The sequence below is a fragment of the Lithobates pipiens genome, unplaced genomic scaffold (assembly GCF_037356315.1).
Source record: "Lithobates pipiens isolate NorthernLeopardFrog02 unplaced genomic scaffold, aLitPip1_a1.2 Scaffold_16, whole genome shotgun sequence".
In the NCBI taxonomy this organism is placed as follows: domain Eukaryota; kingdom Metazoa; phylum Chordata; class Amphibia; order Anura; family Ranidae; genus Lithobates; species Lithobates pipiens.
Window position 1 is genome coordinate 355,156,786 of NW_027507748.1, and position 22,797 is coordinate 355,179,582.

At 43.3% G+C, this 22,797-nt stretch overlaps 1 protein-coding gene across 3 annotated transcripts in view; it reads left to right on the forward strand.

The window, feature by feature from the left end:
- CSMD2 (CUB and Sushi multiple domains 2) overlaps positions 1–22,797 on the forward strand; it is a 1,348,498-nt gene that overhangs the window by 1,019,173 nt on the left and 306,528 nt on the right. For all 3 annotated transcript variants that reach the window (XM_077481921.1, XM_077481922.1, XM_077481923.1), the window contains 2 exons: positions 8,306–8,422; positions 15,308–15,523. In XM_077481921.1, coding sequence (XP_077338047.1) covers positions 8,306–8,422; positions 15,308–15,523 — 333 coding nt within the window. The remainder of the gene's footprint in view (positions 1–8,305; positions 8,423–15,307; positions 15,524–22,797) is intronic.

Sequence of the window (22,797 nt, forward strand, 5' to 3'; positions counted from 1 at the left end):
AACTTGGTATAGGGTGCTACGGTACATAGGCCTGAGTGCGTTACAGTCTGCTGTTCTGTAAGGACCGCTATCGGTCCACAATACATAGGGTTGCCGTGCACTACTGCTGACCGCTGCCCTATACTGCAGCAGTCCTTCAGCGGTATAGGGACTGACGCACAGTCTGCTAAACACTAACACACAACCTGCTTGGTCCACAAAAGTTCTTATAAGGACTGGTAACTTGGTATAGGGTGCTACGGTACATAGGCCTGAGTGCGTTACAGTCTGCTGTTCTGTAAGGACCGCTATCGGTCCACAATACATAGGGTTGCCGTGCACTACTGCTGACCGCTGCCCTATACTGCAGCAGTCCTTCATTGGTATAGGGACTGACGTACAGTCTGCTAATCACTAACACACAACCTGCTTGGTCCACAAAAGTTCTTATAAGGACTGGTAACTTGGTATAGGGTGCTACGGTACATAGGCCTGAGTGCGTTACAGTCTGCTGTTCTGTAAGGACCGCTATCGGTCCACAATACATAGGGTTGCCGTGCACTACTGCTGACCGCTGCCCTATACTGCAGCAGTCCTTCATTGGTATAGGGACTGACGTACAGTCTGCTAATCACTAACACACAACCTGCTTGGTCCACAAAAGTTCTTATAAGGACTGGTAACTTGGTATAGGGTGCTACGGTACATAGGCCTGAGTGCGTTACAGTCTGCTGTTCTGTAAGGACCGCTATCGGTCCACAATACATAGGGTTGCCGTGCACTACTGCTGACCGCTGCCCTATACTGCAGCAGTCCTTCAGCGGTATAGGGACTGACGCACAGTCTGCTAAACACTAACACACAACCTGCTTGGTCCACAAAAGTTCTTATAAGGACTGGTAACTTGGTATAGGGTGCTACGGTACATAGGCCTGAGTGCGTTACAGTCTGCTGTTCTGTAAGGACCGCTATCGGTCCACAATACATAGGGTTGCCGTGCACTACTGCTGACCGCTGCCCTATACTGCAGCAGTCCTTCATTGGTATAGGGACTGACGTACAGTCTGCTAATCACTAACACACAACCTGCTTGGTCCACAAAAGTTTTTATAAGGACTGGTAACTTGGTATAGGGTGCTACGGTACATAGGCCTGAGTGCAGTACAGTCTGCTGTTCTGTAAGGACCGCTATCGGTCCACAATACATAGGGTTGCCGTGCACTACTGCTGACCGCTGCCCTATACTGCAGCAGTCCTTCATTGGTATAGGGACTGACGTACAGTCTGCTAATCACTAACACACAACCTGCTTGGTCCACAAAAGTTTTTATAAGGACTGGTAACTTGGTATAGGGTGCTACGGTACATAGGCCTGAGTGCAGTACAGTCTGCTGTTCTGTAAGGACCGCTATCGGTCCACAATACATAGGGTTGACGTGCACTACTGCTGACCGCTGCCCTATACTGCAGCAGTCCTTCAGCGGTATAGGGACTAAGAGTTTTGTCACAGGGTGATTTAAAAAATGACAGGCAGAGGAAGAGGCAGGCCCTTCCGCAGGGGTGGTAGGGGTAGGGCAGGAGCAACAGCCTTGAGCCAAAGTGGGAAGTTGCAGAAGGTGCGTTCAATTACTTTAAAGGACGCACCAGACTTGGTTGAGTGGCTCACTCAGCCTTATTCTTCTGCACCCTCCTCATCCTCTCGATCTGCACCCTCTTCTTCACTCTCTGCTATGTGCACCCCCAAAGACACTACCACCAACAACACGACCACCACCACCACCACCACATACCTTCCGCTTGAGTCACTGGAATTATTTTCCGATCCATATCAAGAGGACATTTCTGATGCGCAGCCACTCTTGGTATTGGATCAGGAAGAGGAGGTAGCAACAAGCGCTACTCAGCAGTCTGACGCCAGTACCCAGATCAGCCCAAGGAGGAGGTTGGTCCCCGGTGTTGCTGCCTACTCTACTTATAGCGGTGGGGAAGGTGACGTTGATGATGACGTGTCTAGTGATGTCACGTGGGTGCCCACAAGAGAGGAAGAGGAGGGGAGTTCAGAGGGAGATATGGACCAGCAGATAGGGAGGAGAAGCAGCAATGACTTACATTGCACAGCAGGGACAAAGCAGACTGCAAATGTATCAGGAGCGAGTCATCGACCATGTACGGTCACATCTGGCGCTCCCAGGACACCGGCACATGGCTCCGCAGTGTGGGCTTTTTTTAACGTGTCCGCTGCTGACAATAGCGTTGCCATCTGCAATCTTTGCAGTCAACGCGTTAGTCGCGGTAAGCCCAATACTCACCTAGGGACGACCGCCTTAAGAAGGCACATGAGCAGCCATCACCGAGCCCAGTGGGAGCAACGGAACACACAAAGCCACACTGCAGGCTCTCACCGTCCAGCCTCGTCTTCTACTTCTCCTTCTCCTCTCTCCTCACAATTGTCCTCCACTCCACCTTCCATCACGCCAAGCTCACATTTTTCTGCAAAAAGGCAGGCTTCCGTGGGCCTAATGTTTGAGCGTAAAAAAATGATGACGCCGGATAACCCTCTTGCCCAACGGTTGGCGGCTGGCTTGTCAGAACTCATAGCCCGCCAACTACTGCCATATAAACTGGTGGACTCGGAGGCCTTTCGCAAATTTGTGGCCATTGGAACACCACAATGGAAGGTCCCAGGAAGGAAGTATTTCTCAGAGAAGGGCATCCCAGAGCTATATGGCCATGTTCAGCGGCAAGTGAATGTATCTCTGGCACACAGTGTCGGTGCCAAGATACATCTGACCACAGACACGTGGTCTAGCAAACACGGGCAGGGAAGGTATATCAGTTTTACTGCCCACTGGGTGAACCTTCTGACGGCCGTCAAGCATGTAACCCGTGGCACCCGTGTAGATTTGGTTTTACCGCCACGGATTGCATGCAGGCCTGACTCTTCTTCTCCTCCTCCTACTCCATCCTCCTCCCTCTCCTCCTCAGCTGCCTCCTCCTTTTCCGCTGCTAGCGTCTCTTCCACTGCACCGCCCAAGCTCCCCAGAACCTATTCCACATGCCAGGTGAGACGTTGCCATGCCGTGCTGCGTCTGTTGTGCCTGGAAGCAAAGAGCCACACTGGCCCGGCACTCCTTTCAGCTTTGCGTTCACAGGCAGATGAGTGGCTAACACCGCTCAATTTGACAGTTGGTAAAGTGGTGTGTGACAACGGTGCCAATCTGCTTAGCGCATTGAAACAGGGCAAAATCACGCACGTGCCGTGCATGGCACACGTCTTAAACTTGGTCGTGCAGCGATTCCTTGTCAAATACCCTGGGGTCCAGGACATCTTGCGGCAGGCAAGGAAAATCTCGGCCCATTTCAGAAGATCTTACACGGCCATGGCTCGCCTTGCTGACATTCAGCGGCGACACCATCTGCCGGTCAGACGTCTTATTTGCGATTGCCCGACGCGATGGAACTCAACCTTCTATATGCTTGATAGGCTGCTCCAGCAGAAACGTGCAGTTAACGTCTACCTGTATGAACTCTGCGAAAGAAACGGTTCTGGGGAGCTGGGTTTTTTTTCACCGCGCCAGTGGCTGCTCATGCGCGACACATGCAGACTTCTGCGGCCATTTGAGGAGATCACCAAACTGGTCAGTCGCAGCCATGGCGCCATCAGTGACATGGTACCTTATGCCTTCTTTCTGGAGCGTGCATTGCGTCGTGTCATTGATCAGGCTGTGGAGGAGCAGGAGCGGGAAGATGAGGAAGTCGCAATGCTGGATGAATTCCCAGGGGGGGCTACTCTATCTGAGACAAGTCAACAACAGGAGTCTGATGAGGAGTCAGAGGAGGATGGTGCCGGGGCGGATGAGCAGGAGCAAGAAGAGCATGCTTTAAACCTTTCTGGGATCCCTGTTGTGCGAGGATGGGGAGAGGAGAATGAAGAGGACGACATTATCCTGGATGATGAGCAGGAGCCAGGCCACCACACCGCTTCCACTTTAGTGCAAATGGGGGCCTTCATGCTCCAGTGTTTTAATAGGGACCCCCGTATAAAAAGCATGAGGGTCAAGGACCAGTACTGGGTGGCAACGTACTTAGACCCCCGGTACAAACACAAAATGGCGGAAATGTTACCGCCGTCGCAGAGGGCTGTCAGAATGCAGCACTTCCAGGCCTTGCTTCGAGAAATGCTGCATTCTGCTTTTGCGTGCGCTGGCAGAGGAGCAATTCCCACTCCCAGAGAAGGATTTGCGGGTACCAATCCAACAGCGCCTGCAAGAAGAGGCCGGTTTGAAGATGTGTTGGTGACTTCGGATATGAGGTCATTCTTTCAGCCGACCCATCGACAGGTGTCATCCGGATCCAGCATCAGGGAACGCCTAGACCGTCAGGTGTCCGACTACATTGGGTTAACGGCCGATGTGGACGCTCTGAGGAGTGATGAACCCCTAGACTACTGGGTGGGCAGGCTTGACCTCTGGCCAGAGCTTGCCCAATTTGCAATCGAACTGTTGGCTTGCCCCTCATCCAGTGTCCTGTCCGAAAGGACGTTCAGCGCAGCAGGGGGGATTGTGACCGATAAGCGTACTCGCCTAGCTCACCACAGTGTTAACTACCTCACATTTCTAAAAATGAATGAGGCATGGATCTCGGAGGAATTCAACACATGTGATCAGTAGACCATGTATATGTCTATAAACAATTTTTGGAATCAAGCACACAGACCTTCTTAATTCATTTGGCTCACTTCCCTGACCCAAAAAAGCACACCGTACTATATGCCCCTACCCTCCTCTTTGAAGAGGTTGAGCGGTGTCATATTTCTACTGGGGCTGCTTATTATGAGGGGTTCCCACCATCCCTGTGCTGTGCTGACTTCCTCCTGGGTGTTCTTATTATGAGGGGCTCCCACCATCCCTGTGCTGTGCTGACTTCCTCCTGGGGGTTCTTATTATGAGGGGATCACACCATCCCTGTGCTGTGCTGACTTCCTCCTGGGGGTTCTTATTATGAGGGGATCACACCATCCCTGTGCTGTGCTGACTTCCTCCTGGGGCTGCTTACGGTGCTGCTGTCAGCGCTGTATGTCACGGAGCTGCTGTCAGCGCTGTATGTCACGGAGCTGCTGTCAGCGCTGTATGTCACGGAGCTGCTGTCAGCGCTGTATGTCACGGAGCTGCTGTCAGCGCTGTATGTCACGGAGCTGCTGTCAGCGCTGTATGTCACGGAGCTGCTGTCAGCGCTGTATGTCACGGAGCTGCTGTCAGCGCTGTATGTCACGGAGCTGCTGTCAGCGCTGTATGTCACGGAGCTGCTGTCAGCGCTGTATGTCACGGAGCTGCTGTCAGCGCTGTATGTCACGGTGCTGCTGTCAGCGCTGTATGTCACGGAGCTGCTGTCAGCGCTGTATGTCACGGAGCTGCTGTCAGTGCTGTATGTCACGGAGCTGCTGTCAGCGCTGTATGTCACGGAGCTGCTGTCAGCGCTGTATGTCACGGAGCTGCTGTCAGCGCTGTATGTCACGGTGCTGCTGTCAGCGCTGTATGTCACGGAGCTGCTGTCAGCGCTGTATGTCACGGAGCTGCTGTCAGTGCTGTATGTCACGGAGCTGCTGTCAGCGCTGTATGTCACGGAGCTGCTGTCAGCGCTGTATGTCACGGAGCTGCTGTCAGCGCTGTATGTCACGGTGCTGCTGTCAGCGCTGTATGTCACGGAGCTGCTGTCAGCGCTGTATGTCACGGAGCTGCTGTCAGCGCTGTATGTCACGGTGCTGCTGTCAGCGCTGTATGTCACGGAGCTGCTGTCAGCGCTGTATGTCACGGAGCTGCTGTCAGCGCTGTATGTCACGGAGCTGCTGTCAGCGCTGTATGTCACGGAGCTGCTGTCAGCGCTGTATGTCACGGAGCTGCTGTCAGCGCTGTATGTCATGGAGCTGCTGTCAGCGCTGTATGTCACGGAGCTGCTGTCAGCGCTGTATGTCACGGTGCTGCTGTCAGCGCTGTATGTCACGGAGCTGCTGTCAGCGCTGTATGTCACGGAGCTGCTGTCAGTGCTGTATGTCACGGAGCTGCTGTCAGCGCTGTATGTCACGGAGCTGCTGTCAGCGCTGTATGTCACGGAGCTGCTGTCAGCGCTGTATGTCACGGAGCTGCTGTCAGCGCTGTATGTCACGGAGCTGCTGTCAGCGCTGTATGTCACGGAGCTGCTGTCAGCGCTGTATGTCACGGTGCTGATGTCAGTGCTCTGTATTACGGTGCTGCTGTCAGTGCTCTGTATCTCCTGCACCCTCTTGTTTGCCTACCCTGGTCCCTGACCTTCCCTCTCCTCCATTGCCTTCATTAGCTCCATAGTCCTGAATTGTCAGAACAATTTCCCAAATAAAAAAAAAATGCTTGTAGTTATCGATCCCAAATTCACCTCATACATGTATTATGCTATTGTCCAGGTGGTGGGACTACGTGCTACCCCCTAATAATTACCACGTGGCCGCAAATTCGACCTAAAGGTTTGCGAAATTCGCCTCCCATTGAAGTCAATGGAGCCCGCGGCGAACGGTCGTTTTCGCGAACGTTTGTGCCCGTTCGCGTTTCGCGTTCGCGAAACGTCCCGTCGGAAGTTCGTCCATCACTAGTCTCCATGTGTCATTGGGCTTTTGTTCATCTGAGAAGTGAATCTCTCCCCATTCAAGTCTATGTGAATGCAAAATCAGCTAAAGTAGGTCAAATGCCAGTCAGCTGCACCCTCAATGAATTTTGTATGATTTCAGAAACATCACCAATGAATGGCAAAATCACACTGCATTTGCCCATTAAACCCATCAAAACAGTCCCTATGTGTAACATTTTTATAGCCATATAATGTAGACACCATTAGTAAAACCACAATATCTTTCACTGATATTAATTGCAACAAAAATAGTGTGTTGTAGTTGCTCATTTAAAGCAGAGCTAAACTGCCTTTGAGCCCCACAAGCCGAATATTTAATTCATTTTTATTATTCAAAGTTGACATGCCCATCTATTCATGTCTCATATTTTGTTGAGTAATCTCTTTAAAAAACACTCCCTTAGCAGTCCTGGCTGTGGCCATGTTCAGTGAGGGGAGCTGATTCACATAGCATTTACTTCCTGGAATCCATCTGCCCTTAACCCAAGAATACAGGCAGGATGGTGTGCTTAGTTCAGAAAGCCCCTCTTCACCATCCTACAGATAAAATAATAACAAATACCATAAAGACTCTTGGGATGAATAACATAATTTGCTCGAAACCCAGATGGAAATGAATACATGTAAAAAACTGTTTAAAACAAGTAAATATGATATACCTCCCTATCCATTTACTGATGCTAGCAGCACAATGATTCAAAATAGTTAAGGTTGATTGAGAGTTAAGTTCTGTATTAATTAATTTGCAAAATTTGATAACTTTTGTCCACATCTGCCAATTTTAACCAGGTAGGTTCAGGAGTAAATATGTCACTAACTTAAAATTAAACTTACAAGTTGTTTGTTATACTTTCCCATATATATATATATATATATATATATATATATATATATATATACCTACTCAAGTGACATTCTTCATCTATAAAAGCTGACATCATGCTAATGGTGCTCACCAGTTCTCGGATGACCACAGGACCTATACACCTGAATATAGTACCTAGGAGAGTACAGTCGAACTCGAAGTAATAATAGCAACAAGGAGAAGCTGAAAAAAAAAGCCAGAGGTCAGCCAAGGAGCATCAGAACCTCAATAAAACCCCAAAACAGAGCTGAACATATAAATGTTCAGAATCCAGACAAATTAGGTAATTTAATGGCACACCCACAGAGTAAGAAGTGAGTTGTATAAAGGGCAAGCTTAGCATGAATGCACTCATGTACTTGTAAGACAGCAAACAGGACATGCAGGTATGTTCATCAGCAAGGTCATAGCAGGTATGATAGTCCCCTACAATATGAATTTAGTAATCTTTCGATAAACACCAATCACTAAATCGGTTTGAAAGCTTCTCAAAAAGGAAAATTTTGGCTTATGATTTTGAAATGTTATTATTTGATGTAGAGTATGTTCCAATGAAAAGAGTAGTAATACATTTACTTTTTTCACTTGAAACATTTTATCAGGTATTAGATATGTTTTTACAACATTTGACATAAACCACCAGCAGGAGTTAAAGTCAAAATATACTTTTGCTTTAATTATTATTTTAGTGATATTTAAATGCAAGATGATATTTAAAAACAAGAGTTTATGACATGCTTGCCTGGTTTCCTGTAGGGTTCCCATTGCATTATTAGTTACCTTTGTATATCATTCTTTCTGCAGCTCTTTGTGGAGGATACATCCATGGCTCAAGTGGAACCATCTTATCACCAGGGTTTCCTGACTTTTACCCCAATAACCTGAATTGCACATGGACTATAGAAACATCACATGGGAAAGGTAATAGTTGCTAGTTTCTATATATAAAAGGTTTGTTCTAGGGACAGAGCGTCATATCCACATCCCTGTTAGATCAATAGAAAAAGGACAAGAGAGAGCATCACTCTCTCATGGGGTGATGAGATTTTAACAGATATGTTTTTCTCTCACTGAGGTAATCACAACCACAAGGGTATTGATAAAATATACATTTATTACAAGATATACAAGATATAAAATTGATTCACTAATAACATTCGGTCATATACAGGCATGTACTGGCCATCGGGACTACCGGGAGTTTCCCGGTGGGCCAATGGCTCAGTGGGCCACTCTGATGTAAGGGGGCTGGTGATGGGACACTCTGATGTAAGGGGGTGCTGATGGGACACTCTGATGTAAGGGGGTGCTGATGGGACACTCTGATGTAAGGGGGCTGGTAATGGGACACTCTGATGTAAGGGGGTGCTGATTGGACACTCTGTTGTAAGGGGGCTGGTGATGGGAAACTCTGATGTAAGTGGGTGCTGATAGCACACTCAAAATGTAAGTGGGCCGGTCTGGATGAAGTCCAGGGCCAAATTTCTGTCCCAGTCCAGCCCTGGTCATATACACATTTGACCACATTTGATATTCAGTCCAGAAAGCTTAAACAGATGCTTGTATATGCAGATAGCTAATACGTTTCGCAGGCTACTTATCTGCTTCTTCAGGGCAGCTCAACATGTATCTATATCATTGTCCAAGTTACAAAAAGATATAAAATTAGTATCAATATCAAATAGATTTGTTCACAATATTGGCAATATTTGTACTGTTAATATGGGTGCTCACCAAAACCTTTTGGTACTGACAAAAAACGACCACAGCATCAGAGAGAGCAGAGGCGAGTCACCATCCAGTGATTGAGTGGTGATGTCAGAATCACCAGCTTGGTTCACCAGCTTGGTCTGGTGGATGTCGGACCATATAAAGGTACGATGGTCTGGGCCGATAGCAATCTAAAAATAGCAAGCATATGTATTCAGATGCACAGCACTTTACATCACCACATATGTAAGGAACCAATATAACAGTAGTATTGGCAATATGTTAGCATGATGACATATATCGATATATATGAAGCATGCATCCATATGGCTTAAACCCCAGATAGATTAACGTGCTTAGCACAGGACGTCATTTCATAAAACTTGGAGGGGCAAGAGCCATCATCATATAACATACATGGCTATAGCATAGGTCATGGAAAGACTGAAGCTACTATTACATGATTAGCCACTAAATGTGAGGCTGCTGGTTGCAAACATAAATGGCCAAATTCCTTTATATTCAGATAGTAATATAAAGAAAAGGAATAAAAAGAAATAAAGTACCCAAAACAAAGAATGTGGCTTGCTACCTGAGTATCTCTGCCAAGGGGGGGAGGGGGGGGGCAAATAGATTGTAGATAAGCAGGGTGTAATTGCCTCTCGATCTCAGACTGATCCCTTACCGTCACCGTAATGTGCATCCTGGCAGCTGAGCCAATCATTTGCTGCCCTTATTTATACGGCCCTACTAGAAGTGAATGAACCGGAAGCGGCTCACTGACATCACATCTGGCGCGGGTGCCCCTTAAGATGCACACCTGATAGTTCACAAGAAAACCGCCCTGTGATATCTCCACTGAGCTTCTGGAATAAGTGTCTCAAATAAACTATAGCTGCCACTTAAAGTGGTTGTAAACCCTTACAAACCACTTTGACCTACAGGTAAGCCTAGATTAAGGCTTACCTGTAGGTCCAAGAAATATCTCCCAAACCTATACGGTTTAGGAGATATTTGCCCAAAGATGAGCACCGCTGTCTACGGCGCAGGCGCACTGAGCGTGGCATCGTCGATGACGAAGATGCCGCGCAATGCCGCGCTTCTCGGCTCCCGTGCGCATGCGCGGGAGTGACGTCATCGTGGCTTCGCTGAATGACAGCGGCGGAGCTGCGAGACCCCACCGAGAAGATGTATGCGCCAGACTACAGGGGACAGCGCTGACTTCGCTGGCTCCTGTGTCAGGTAAGTGACACATAATGGACTACTATGCGATGCATAGTAGTCCATTATGATTTGCCTTTGCAGGGAATGAAAGAGGAAGTAAACTCATCAGGGTTTACTTCCTCTTTAATATGTACCAAAATTGTGTAAGTGAATTTAAACCTCTTATCTAAGTGCAATAAATAGTAGCGCTGTGATTCAGTATGTGCTAAATCTGTGAAGAATCTGAGTGAACAGTGAAATGATTATAAACTGTTGAACAACAAGAGCCATACTGAATAAAACTCATATGTGAAAACAACTTAACAGAAAAAATAAATAATAAAAATCAGTGTATACTATCTCATCATATCACAAAATAAACAATACACCCTGTGATAAATGTGATATAATAAATATTGACATAAAGTTCATGAATATTGAATATTCCGATGAATGGTTGCTCTTTGTGCTTCCACCACACCTCAGTGCTTGTGCTTTCACTCCCACTTATAGATTTACACTCACCAGCTACAAATGCCTCCCACTCTTGTGTTTGGCATAATACGCCTTAATCTCACTATTGGGGGTTAAAGATGATCTCCAGATATTACATGTGATTTCCAAACAGTAAGCGTAAATGCCACAAATCCTTTTCCTCAAGAAGCGATTATTCCACATAAAAATAAAATAATGCTCCAAATGGTCTGATAAAGTACAACGCTTTATTAAAACATCAAAATACTACACACCATTGCACTCACATGTAAAAAATCAAGCCAAGCCAGAAAAAACACTCCAAAGGAACTTGCAACAAAACTTCATAAACAGGTAAAGTGATCTATTGCGGTTGCGACAGACCCAGGGTAGTGTGTCAGCAATGCAGTCTCACCCACTCCTAGTTTCAAGCCGCTATCACTCGATGCAGTGTGTGACATCACAAAGTCCTCCGTCACGCTTCAGATACTCGCTGTATAGCCATGCCTCGACATGTTTCGTCACATCCGACTTACTCATGGGAATGCCCTTAAGATGCACATGCACCAGAATCTCCCAGCCGCAGTGTAAACAGTGGATATAGGGCTAAAGGCACAAGTGCCGCCCATCTGCCATAATGTAAAAAGCAAATGAGTATCGATGAGAAGAGGGCCTCCTTGTCCATCAGGGGCACCCGAACGCCATCAAATAACCCTCACAGATAGGGAATCGACCTGCTCTCAGTGATGCCAATAAACAGCCGCAAATAATCAACCAAACAGTAATGCTAAGATAGATATCTCTCATAATGAAAACACAATGAAAAATAAAGAATAAAAATAAACAAAAAGCATAATACAATATAGCAATGGTCAGTTGAGAAGGTTATATAGAAGACGTTATTCTATATATAGAGGTAACAATATTTTCAGGTCACAGATTTTTAAAGAGTTAGTGGCAGGTCCAAATACTTCCTAGATAGTAAATTACTTATAGGAAAGGTTTAAAGGATAATGTGTTCATTCCTGGCGGGCTAGTTGCTTTTTGATTATAGATCTACTTGGCTTCTTGTTGTCAAAATCACCTCCCCTTTCTTGTTGGGGAATTACTTCGAGGGCAAAGAATGAGACAAATAAAGGCTCATAGCTATGGTTAAGGCCAACCTGCTTACAGATGGGTGTGTATAGCAGGCCAACATCAAGATAGTATAAGTGATCCTGTATCCGTCTGGCAAATGTAGCTTTGCCAATATAAAATGCTCCACAGGTGCATTTAGTTAACCACACCCATGGTGCAGCAATCCGCATATGTCCTGGATTTAAGGTGCCCACCTCTGGGTAGTGGGTAGCCTTCATCCTCCCTGATCCAAGGGCACTGATCACAGTTTCCACATCTATATGTGCCATTATGACAAAAAGATCCTCCAACAAGAAGCCAAGTGGATCTATAATCAAAAAACAACTAGCCCACGAGGAATGAACACAGTATTATCTTTTAAACCTTTCCTAATTTACCATCTAGGATGTATTTGGACCTGCCACTTTCTCTGCGACCTGGAAATATGGCTACCTGTATATATAGAATAACTCCTTCTAGGTAACCTTCTCAACTCACTATTGCTATATTTTATACCTGCTTTTTGTTTATTTTTATTCATTATTTTCCATTATGTTGTTTTTATTACAAGAAATATCTCTCTGAGTATTACTAACCGTTTGGTTGATTATTTGCGCCTGTTTATTTTCATCATTGAGAGCGGGTCGATTCCCTATCTGTGACGGTTATTTGATGCAGTGTTCAAGCTTTTTATATTCTGGAAGATGGGTGGCGCTTGCCCTTTAGCCCTATATCTGCTGTTTACACTGTGGCTGGGGATATGGGGATATTGAATGGTTAGCTATATGATCAACACTGTTGCCCCTTCATGTTTTATGATATGACTCCATGTGCTAAGCATGTTTATCTGGGGCTTAAGCCATATGGATGCATGCTTCATATATATTGATATATGCCATTGTGCTAACATATTGCCAATACTACTGTTATATTAGTTCCTTACATATGTGGCGATGTAAAGTGCTGTGCATCTGCATACATATGTTTGGTATTTTTAGGTAACTATTTACCTAGACCATCATGCCTTTTATGCAGTCCGACGTCCATCAGACCAAGCTGGTGATTCTGACATCACTGCTCAATCACTGGATGGTGATTCGCCTCTGTTATCTCTGATTCTGTGGTCGTCTGATTGTCAGTACGAAAAAGTTTTGCTGAGCACCCATACTAACAGTACAAAAATGTTATATCTTTTTGTAACTTGGACAATGATATAGATGCGTGTTGAGCTGCCCCGAAGAAGCAGACAAGTAGTCTGTGAAACGCATTGGCTATCCGCATATACAAGCATCTGTTCAAGCTTTCTGGACTGAGTATCAACTGTGGTCAAATGTGTATATGACTGAATGTTATTAATGAATCAATTTTATATCTTGTAATAAATTTATATTTTATCAATACTCTTGCGGTTGTGCTTACCTCAGTGACAGAAAAACATATCCATTAAAATCCCATCTCCCCATGAGAGAGTGATGCTCTCTCTTATCCTTTTTCAGTTGCTAGTTTCTAATCTTAGTCTAAAGTGTCCATTTGAATACGTTGGGAAGGTCTCTCTGTGACTAATGTTGTGTTGTCTTTTACTGTTAAATCATAAATGTTCAAAGTTCAAGCTAACGTAACCATTAAACACTACGTTATGGCTAAGTTGCTGGTTAACTTTGAGAGAATCAGAACAAAACATTTTTTTTTGTCTTCATGTAATAGCCGTACGTGGATGATACCATTTCAGAAATGAGAACACCTATTAAACATATATATACCTTTCAGAATATATACATATAATACAGTATTATCTTGAAGGACTTATTGAAATGCCAAGCAGGAAAAAAGCATTTATTATGTGAATATGTGAGCATTATTCATTTGCTAAGGGTCCTAGAAGAATTCCTGAGTGAAAAGATTTCCAAGTTGGGCTGTAGAAATAATGTAATAATAAAAATGACCCTTACCTCAGTATTCCCAATCCAGATATCTGTACTCTCCATGTGCCAATACCTTAATGCTTCCTGCCTGCTGTTTTTGTGCAGAGCCAGAATTAATTATCTTTATGGATGTCTATGAAGATTTTTCAACAACCAAGCCTGGGTATGGGTACATTGAAGTTCTCTGAATCATGGACATTTAGATTTGTGTAATTTACATAATTATGCCCTCCAACTCTGATGCAAGGTTCTTTTCTTTGGTGACTTCTCATAGAATGTTTGATGCAAACCTAAGCACAACATTTTGGTCTTATTCACAGATACTGAGGGAGGGTTGGGGAATCCAGAAGTCTAAAACAGCTGTTCTGGGTCACATTCTATAGAGCCACAATGGCAGTATACTGGGGTACTATGTCAACATAGTCTTCAGCAGAAATTAATGAAGTCATGACTGATTTTAGTATCCTCAAGGTAAAGCTTCTGCAGATATTTTACCAGAGACCTAACATGCTGGCTTCAGGTCGTATGACAGGAAGTTGGGGTGCTGCTTGTTGTTCCAGCTGACTTGTAAAATGTATAAACAAGAGAAGAACTGGGCAATATCTGGAATTGCGTATACACAGGCATTGATACATTTAGCATTGAATATCACTTTTTATGTTCTGAACTTTCTTATACATTATGTAACATGTATACCTTTGAGTACCCCAACTCCCACTTTCAAACTCATCTCACTTAGTGAACCTGAGCTTGAGTTTGGTTTCTGATTGAAGAGCATGGATCCCCCAGGTAAACAACAAGAAGTATCATCTATGTCAATGGTCTCCAAACTGCGGCCTGGGGGCCGGACGCGGCCCTTTGCTTGCCTTTATCCGGCCCTTGGGGCGCTATCCCATCTGCTGACACCAACGATAGGGCATAATTCCTCCCACTGACAACAAAGAAAGAGCTCATATCCTCCCACTGACACAAATGAAAGGGCACAATTCCTCCTACAGACACCAACAATGGGGCACAATCCCTTTTATTGGCACCAACCATGGGGCACTACTCCTCCCACTGACACCAACCATGGGGCACAATTCCACCCACAGACAACAACGATGGGGCACAATTCCTTTTATTGGTGCCAACCAAACGATGGGGCACCAGTCCTCCCACTGACATCAAATATGGGGCATTATATATTCCAACTGGACATCAGGACATTTTCTATTCCCATTGGCCCTAGTCCGGCCATCCCAGAGTCTGAAGGACAGTAAACCGGCCCTTTGTTTAGAAAGTTTGGAGACCCTTTATCTATGTCAATATGTCAGTAATACCTATTATACATACTGTATTATTTCTTGGTCATTGTATTAAACAATTGTCTTTTTTTTAGGGGTGTTTTTTACATTTCACACTTTTCACTTGGAAAGTGGCCATGATTTTCTTCTGATCACCGAAAATGGTAGCTTTACTCAGCCACTAAAGCGTCTTACAGGATCTAGATTACCAGCTCCTATCAGCGCTGGGTTGTATGGGAACTTTACAGCTCAACTCCGCTTTATTTCAGACTTCTCTATGTCTTATGAAGGATTTAATGTTACTTTCTCTGGTAAGATATCTTGTTTTTTTGTTTTTGTTTTCACAAGTATTGATAAACAAAACTGAACACTAATTAATCATTGTTGTTAATAAAGAAACATAGATTTAATGCCTACAGGATTTGGTTACATTTTTGTTTTATGTAGCTGGGACTGGAAAGCCTGTTTATTAAGGTATTTAATCAACTGCATGTTTTGTCATGCTGCCTTATGAATTGATCACAAAGTTACCTTTGGCTTGTAAAAAACTGTACCAGCAATCAGTCTTGTTGAAATGTTAACATAAAATGTCTAATCAATGTTATAGTCTGAGAAATCTTATACTGTATTACATATCTTTTATGGAATCTCTTCTCCCTCTGGCTTGCCATTGAAAACAGTAATATCAGTGATAAGGTAGTAGATATTTCTTGTGAAATGTTGATGAAAGATTAGGTTAAAATTCATGTTACATCTGTATAAATCATATAAATCTATCTATATCATTAGATTTTAAGGAATTATATTTATTAAAAGTGTGTTGAGAAAGTAAAGCAGACTATAGTACCGTAGTACCACCTATGTGCCACCTATGTGCCACCTATGTGCCACCTATGTAAAGGATGAAAAAGGAAAATTTTGATCATTCTTTACTGGCATAGAATGAGAACACAATCATTAACCACTTGAGACCCGCGCTATAGGCGAATGACGGCTACAGCGCGGATTTCCTTTTCAGGGACTATGTCTATTGACATAGTCCCGTGCACGAGTGGCCTGCGCGCCCCCTGAGGGGTGCGCGCGGCGCGCTCTGTGATCGGCGAGTCTATGAGACTCGCCTGATCACCGATCCATGCAAGGGGTCGATCCTGACCCCTTATCACGTGATCAGCTGTCAGCCAATGAAAAAAGAAAAGCAGATCACCGGCGGCTGTGATCGGGACATTAGTCCCGATCACGGCCAGCCCTGCTAGTGCCCACCTGCCCCCTGCCAGTGCCCACCTGCCCCCTGCCAGTGCCACATTAATAAAAAGTAAATGCCCCCCGTCAGTGCCACCCAGCAGTGCCCATAGTGCCACCAAGCAGTGCCCACAGTGCCACCCAGCAGTGCCACCCAGCAGTGCCCATAGTGCCACCCGGCAGTGCCCACAGTGCCACCCAGCAGTGCCACCCAGCAGTGCCCACAGTGCCACCCGGCAGTGCCCACAATCTGCCTCAACAAAGGTGCTGCACCCCAGTGCCACATATCCGTGCCCATCAGTGTCATCTACCAGTGCCCAGCAGTGCCGCCCATCAGTGCCCAGCAGTGCCACCTATCAGAGCCACGTATCAGTGCCACCTATCAGTGCCCATCAGTCCCATCTATCAGTGGTACCTATCAGTGCCCATCCGTGCCACCCATCCGTGCCACCCATCTGTGCCCCCATCCGTGCCATCTTATCTGTGCCCATCTTTGCCCATCAGTGCCGCCTTATCTGTGCCCATCGGTGCTGCCTTATCTGTGCCTATTAGTGCCGCCTTAACTATGCCTATCAGTGCCCACCAGTGCAGCCTATCAGTGCCCACCAATGCAGCCTAACAGTGCCCGCCAATGTAGCCCATCAGTGCCCACCAGTGCAGCCTATCAGTGCCGCCTCATCAGCGCACTTCAATGAAGGAGAAAAATTACCTGTTTGCAAAATTTTATAACAAACTATTAAACATGATTTTTTTTTTTGCATCTTTTTTTGTTTGTTTAGCAAAAAATAAAACTCAGAGCTGTAATTAAATACCACCAAAAGAAAGCTCTATTTGTGGGAAAAAAATGATAAAAATTTCATTTGGGTACAGTGTTGTATGACCGCGCAATTGTCTTTCAAATTGCATCAGCGCTGAAAGCTGAAAATTGGTCTGGGACTGAGGGGGGTTTAAGTGCCCAGTAAGCAAGTGGTTAAAATGTATAACATCATTTTATTCCATCTTATTTAAAATCCATAATGGGTCAACAGGACTAGTATAAGCTACCCTGCAGTATCTTCTTATTATGGCTGACATAACACAATGGGGGTTGTTTACTAAAGGCAAATCCACTTTGCACTACAAGATCATTCTTTACTGACATAGAATGAGAACACAATCATTAAAAAGTATAACATAATTTTATTCAAGTGCAAAAGTGCATTTGAAATTGCACTGAAAGGGCACTTGGAAGTGCAGTCGCTGTAGATCAGAGGGGGACATTCAAGTAAAATAAAAAAAACAGCATTTTAGCTTGCACATGATTGGATAATAAACTCTGCAGAGCATTTCAGACCTACCCCTTAGATTTACAGTGACTGCACTTCCAAGTGCACTTTCAAGTACACTTTGCACTTGTAGTTTGCACTTGTAGTGCAAAGTGAATTTGCCTTTCGTAAATAACCTCCACTGTCATTACCATACACAACATATGCTAATTTTAAACAAATATAAGAAACCATTTGCATATGGCCCAGGTGATGGTGGTGGCCTCTTAGGTCAACTGCAGTTGATACCCTTAAATCAACCATGTAATATATTGCTTGCATTCACTACCTCAATATTAACAGGTGTGGATAGGAAGCTAAAAAAGAACAATTTGTTCCACAAAAGAAAGAATACAGCATAGCTACCCCAATAGGGTATCAATCAAAGTTAACCTTTGCTATAAATTAGTCTTTAAATACACTACTTAAAATGTTTACAGCAGCACAATCAATTTTGAAAATGTAGCAATGTTTTATAAACCTGTTTTGGTGTTTAATATACCTTTCAAGTACTGTATTTAAACATTCATTTATAATGAAGGTAAATTATGTGTGATATCCCATTGGAGTACCTATACAGTCTTATTTTTCTTTTGTAGAGTATACACTAAATTAAAGTGTCCACCAAGGTGCTTAACCTAAGATTACTAGTAAAGTACCTGCATGTACATATTATTGCCTTCAGATTAATTCCATTGCTCCAGGGGAAGACTCAAATCCAAAATCCAAAATCCAGGCTGACTACAAGACCTTGACTTCTATCAGAATCACAATTAAGCCTTGCCTTCACCTAGCACTATGCTCTACCAAATGCCATTTAGCAGGCTAATGTAAGAGTCTCTACTGGCCACAGAAGCACTGTTATTTGACAGTTTTGTGGCTATGACTTGTTCGCTTTAAGGGATCTTTGAAATGAATTGTACTACATGCTTTTTAAGACCAGTGATCACATGATGAACAGTAGTCTAATCAAGGTTATTATTATTATTATTATAAGGTTCATTTATCTCAGTGGTAACTGCATGTGTCACTACTTATATATACATCTAAAATGTTGATGGTACCCAAGCATCTCATGGGGAGCTTACAATAGCTTTTTCAGGGTATACGATAAAAGATTAGTACACAATACATGTATATAAGGAAACATTGTATCTCCTTACACGTTTATCCATACTCTGAGCCTCAAACAGATATGCAATGAATGATTGTGAAGAGTATAAGGTAAAATATAACGTGGCAATCATTTGCATAATGTAAGCTATAATAATAGTAACTAAACTATAAGAAACTACACAAAAATAATTCACTTATCTAGATCATGCATTGTTAAGCATACGCTGTTCATTTATTACTCACGCCATTGACGTTAGTGATTAATTTTGATAATGTCAGACAAAGTAAAAAATGCTTACCAGAAGCAGGATGCATCGATTTGCTATATCCACATCTATTGAATGTGATAAATTTAATTTGTTTTTGGATGTTTATTAGTACATAGGCTAAATTGTATTCAATAGTTAAATGGTCCATAGGTTCATTGAGAGGGTCTGTCAGAGACATGACTCAAAAAAAAAAAAAGGGACTATATATGAGTACATACTCCCCTCCACAGCTGCCTAGTTATTGGGAGGTATATGATCTACAAGGAAGGTCCAATTGTTTTAATAAACTATGCCTAATCAATTAACTTTTTCTGTTTTTGTTGATATTTCAAATTACTGGAAAAAGTTAAAGGTTTTGCAATAGAAGACGTTGACGCTACTCATTTAAAATAAACTATTATCGATCATGGTCTTCTTGTTCCTAATGTGGGCAATTTGGACTGGCTTCACAAAAAAGTCAAAAGCATCCATTGAGTTCATATGTTTAATCATTTGACAAATACTTTAAACTGAACTATAAGAGATTTGAAAATTTACAGCAAATTAAACCAGTAGGTCATTGTATTTTTTTACATACAGCTAACGCACATTATTACATCAGTCTTGATTTCAGCTGATGTAATCATTTGAAAAGTGCCACTCAAATTGGAAAAAAGAAAAGGGCTGCATGATGAATAAATCAGGGTCCTAATCATTTGCAAGGATGATCCTTCAGTGTGCTAATGCACATAAATAGTCACTTTCAAATTGGGGTAGGTCTTGGACCAGACTGTATTGTTTGGATTTTTTGCAGCCTGTAAGGAAATCTACACATATGGTGCCATGGCTAAGGTATCTGGATCATTAGACCTGTAAAAGCAAATTACAGGTCTTTAGCATTGATGTATTTGGTTAGTGCATTTAGCTGTTTGTCTTAAACTAAGCTTTAAGTTAATATTTAAATACATATATTTCCCTTTCATCATGTCCTGCATATTTTTATTTTATTTTTTTCACATTAGTAAATGATAAAGAAGGGATGATAGGTATAACCTCAATCTACACTCTCTCCTGTCTGATCATACTGTATATTATAAAGCACATCACTGGTATTGTGTGTTTAGACAGCATACAGAGGTCAAGATGAGTATTGAAGTGTGTCATGAGGCACAGATTAGGATTCTTCTGTGAAAAACAGCCATATAGTATAGGTCAAAATGATGCAATGGCAATTTGGCTGCTCAAAACATGAATAGGGCAGTGGTTTCATTTTAACATGTTTCATTTTTCTTTTCAATCTTACTGAACGTGAAAGAAATAAAACATGAAAAAACAGCAGTAGAACTGTATGAACAGGGATTGTGAGGTTTGAGGGTTTTGCACTAGAACTTGCAGGAGGCATGCTATGAATATGTGTGTCTCTTGCTATTGCACTTGCTTTATTACTTTATGGATACATGCTTATAAATGAAATACAGTTAAAAAATATATATACATATACATACATACAATTATTGTATGTCAACTGCCTTACCTTCCAGAAGACTTGTTACTAGCTCCAGCTAGGGATATGCAAAACTTCCCTGGGTTTGGTTTGAGCAGGGCTCAGCGATCGTCAAAGGAGTTTGGGTGCTGAACCCAAATCCCACTGAAATCAATGGGAGCCAAAATTGCCAAATTAAAAATGTCAATTTTTTGGGCTAATGGGCAAGGGGATATCGAAACCAATAGCTGGGGGGGGAGGGGGCACTGCCCTGGAGAACATATACAGACATACCCCACTTTTAAGTACTCAATGGGGTTTATTTAATAAAGCTGGAAGGTGCAAAATCAAACTCACTTCTGCATAGAATCCAATGAGCTTCCATGTTTTATTACCAAACTTAATTGAACAAGCTGGGTTAGAAGCTCATTGGTTTCTATGCCGAAATTAGCCTGATTTTTCACTTTCCAGCTTTAGTAAATAAACCCCATTGTGTACTTAAAAATGGGGTATGCCTATATGAATGCAAAACACATTTTTTTTTTTTGCTTGTAAATCACGCTAAGAAAATTGCAAGTGGGAAGGCGCATTTACGCTACCTGAGTTGTGAATGGGGCCTAAAGCTGAACTCTAGGAAAATTAAATATTGTCTAAATGTAAGCCCTTGTACACACAGTCCGAGATTCAGACGGAATGTGTCCTATCAGACCGTTTTGTCGGATAATCTGACTGTGTGTGGTCTCCATCGGACTGTTTCCATCGTAGTATCCAACGGACCAAGTTTTCCAACTTGTCAGTAAAATTTTCCGACAAAATGCTCCGATCGGACATACTCCGATCATGTGTAGCCTACTCCGACGGACAAAGTGCCACGCATGCTCAGATCAAATTCCTAGACCAAAGCTATTGGCTACTAGCCTGAATGTAGTTCTGTCGTAACGAAATAATGTCATCATGTTATGTACAATCGGATTTTCCGACAACTTTGTCCGACTGTGTGTATGCAACAGTTTCGGACAAAATCCGTCGGAACAAAATCCGTCTGACAAAATCCAACAGATTTGGTTTTCAGAATGTCTGACCGTGTGAAGGGCTAAGAGTCATATGTATTTTTACTTGAATCTTGTTGTGCTTTATGTATTTCTTCAAGACCTGTTTAGTAATTCTGCATGTGCAGGTGCTTCCTGTAATAAATAATACTAATAATAGAGACTAGTCAAAGTTGCTCCCTATCTGTGCAGGGTGACTGGTCTTGTCTCTGCCCCCTCCTGTAGTTTTCTGCAGGCAGTTCTGTAGTAGGTGAGCCTGCTGAGTCCTTTCCTCAGTTCTGTTCTTTGCTCAGGCCACATACAGCACTATGATGTTGTCACTGCTTTGTTGATATGTATCTTGGTTTACAAAGCTGTTTGGTGCACACAAAGTGGTTTTATATTCCTGTGGCTATTGAGGAATATATATTAATGAAAGTTTGTGCCTGAGGTTCAGCTTTAATAACAGATGATTTTCTGTGAACTCAAGGAATTAGATAGTAATGGAAGTAAAGTACAAGGGTGAATAGTAGATGTATGACATTAAGGCTGACAAGGTATTTCTTGGGAAAACTGTCTGTCAAAGTGGTTTGCATGTCAGAATTTTCATTTTCTTGCATTACTTGGGGATTTATTCTAGGGAAAAGCTGCAAATAGAACAGTATATCGTTGAGATCCCTTCTGCCATCTTCTTTAAGGCTATGATGAGTGACATAAAAAGCACAGCAATTAGATTTGTCTGGCACTGAAGGGGTTATCCACGGCAGACTGTGCCATCCTGATTTAATGAGCTCAGTGAGTGAGAAGGCAAGACCTCCAATCGGCTCTTCCGGTCTCATCCTTCCTTGATGTTCATACTTAATTTCTTAGTGACGGGTACAAATGTTCTGCCAGAGGCTGTGTGTGTAACACTGCTGCTCTGTAGACAATGTATCCTCTTCTCAAATCATGTGGCCCTGTCAGTTGCTATGTATAATTTATTGTGTAGAGCTGACAGTGATCACTGCTTCATAGCAATGTACATTCTCTATGCTAAATAGATTACAATCTACTCAGCTGGAAAATGCATGTAAAAACCTAGCACACAAATATACATTACCTTCTGCATGTTGTTAAATAGATCATTCCGACTAGAACAAACTTTCTTGCAAAGATAAAGTTTATGTA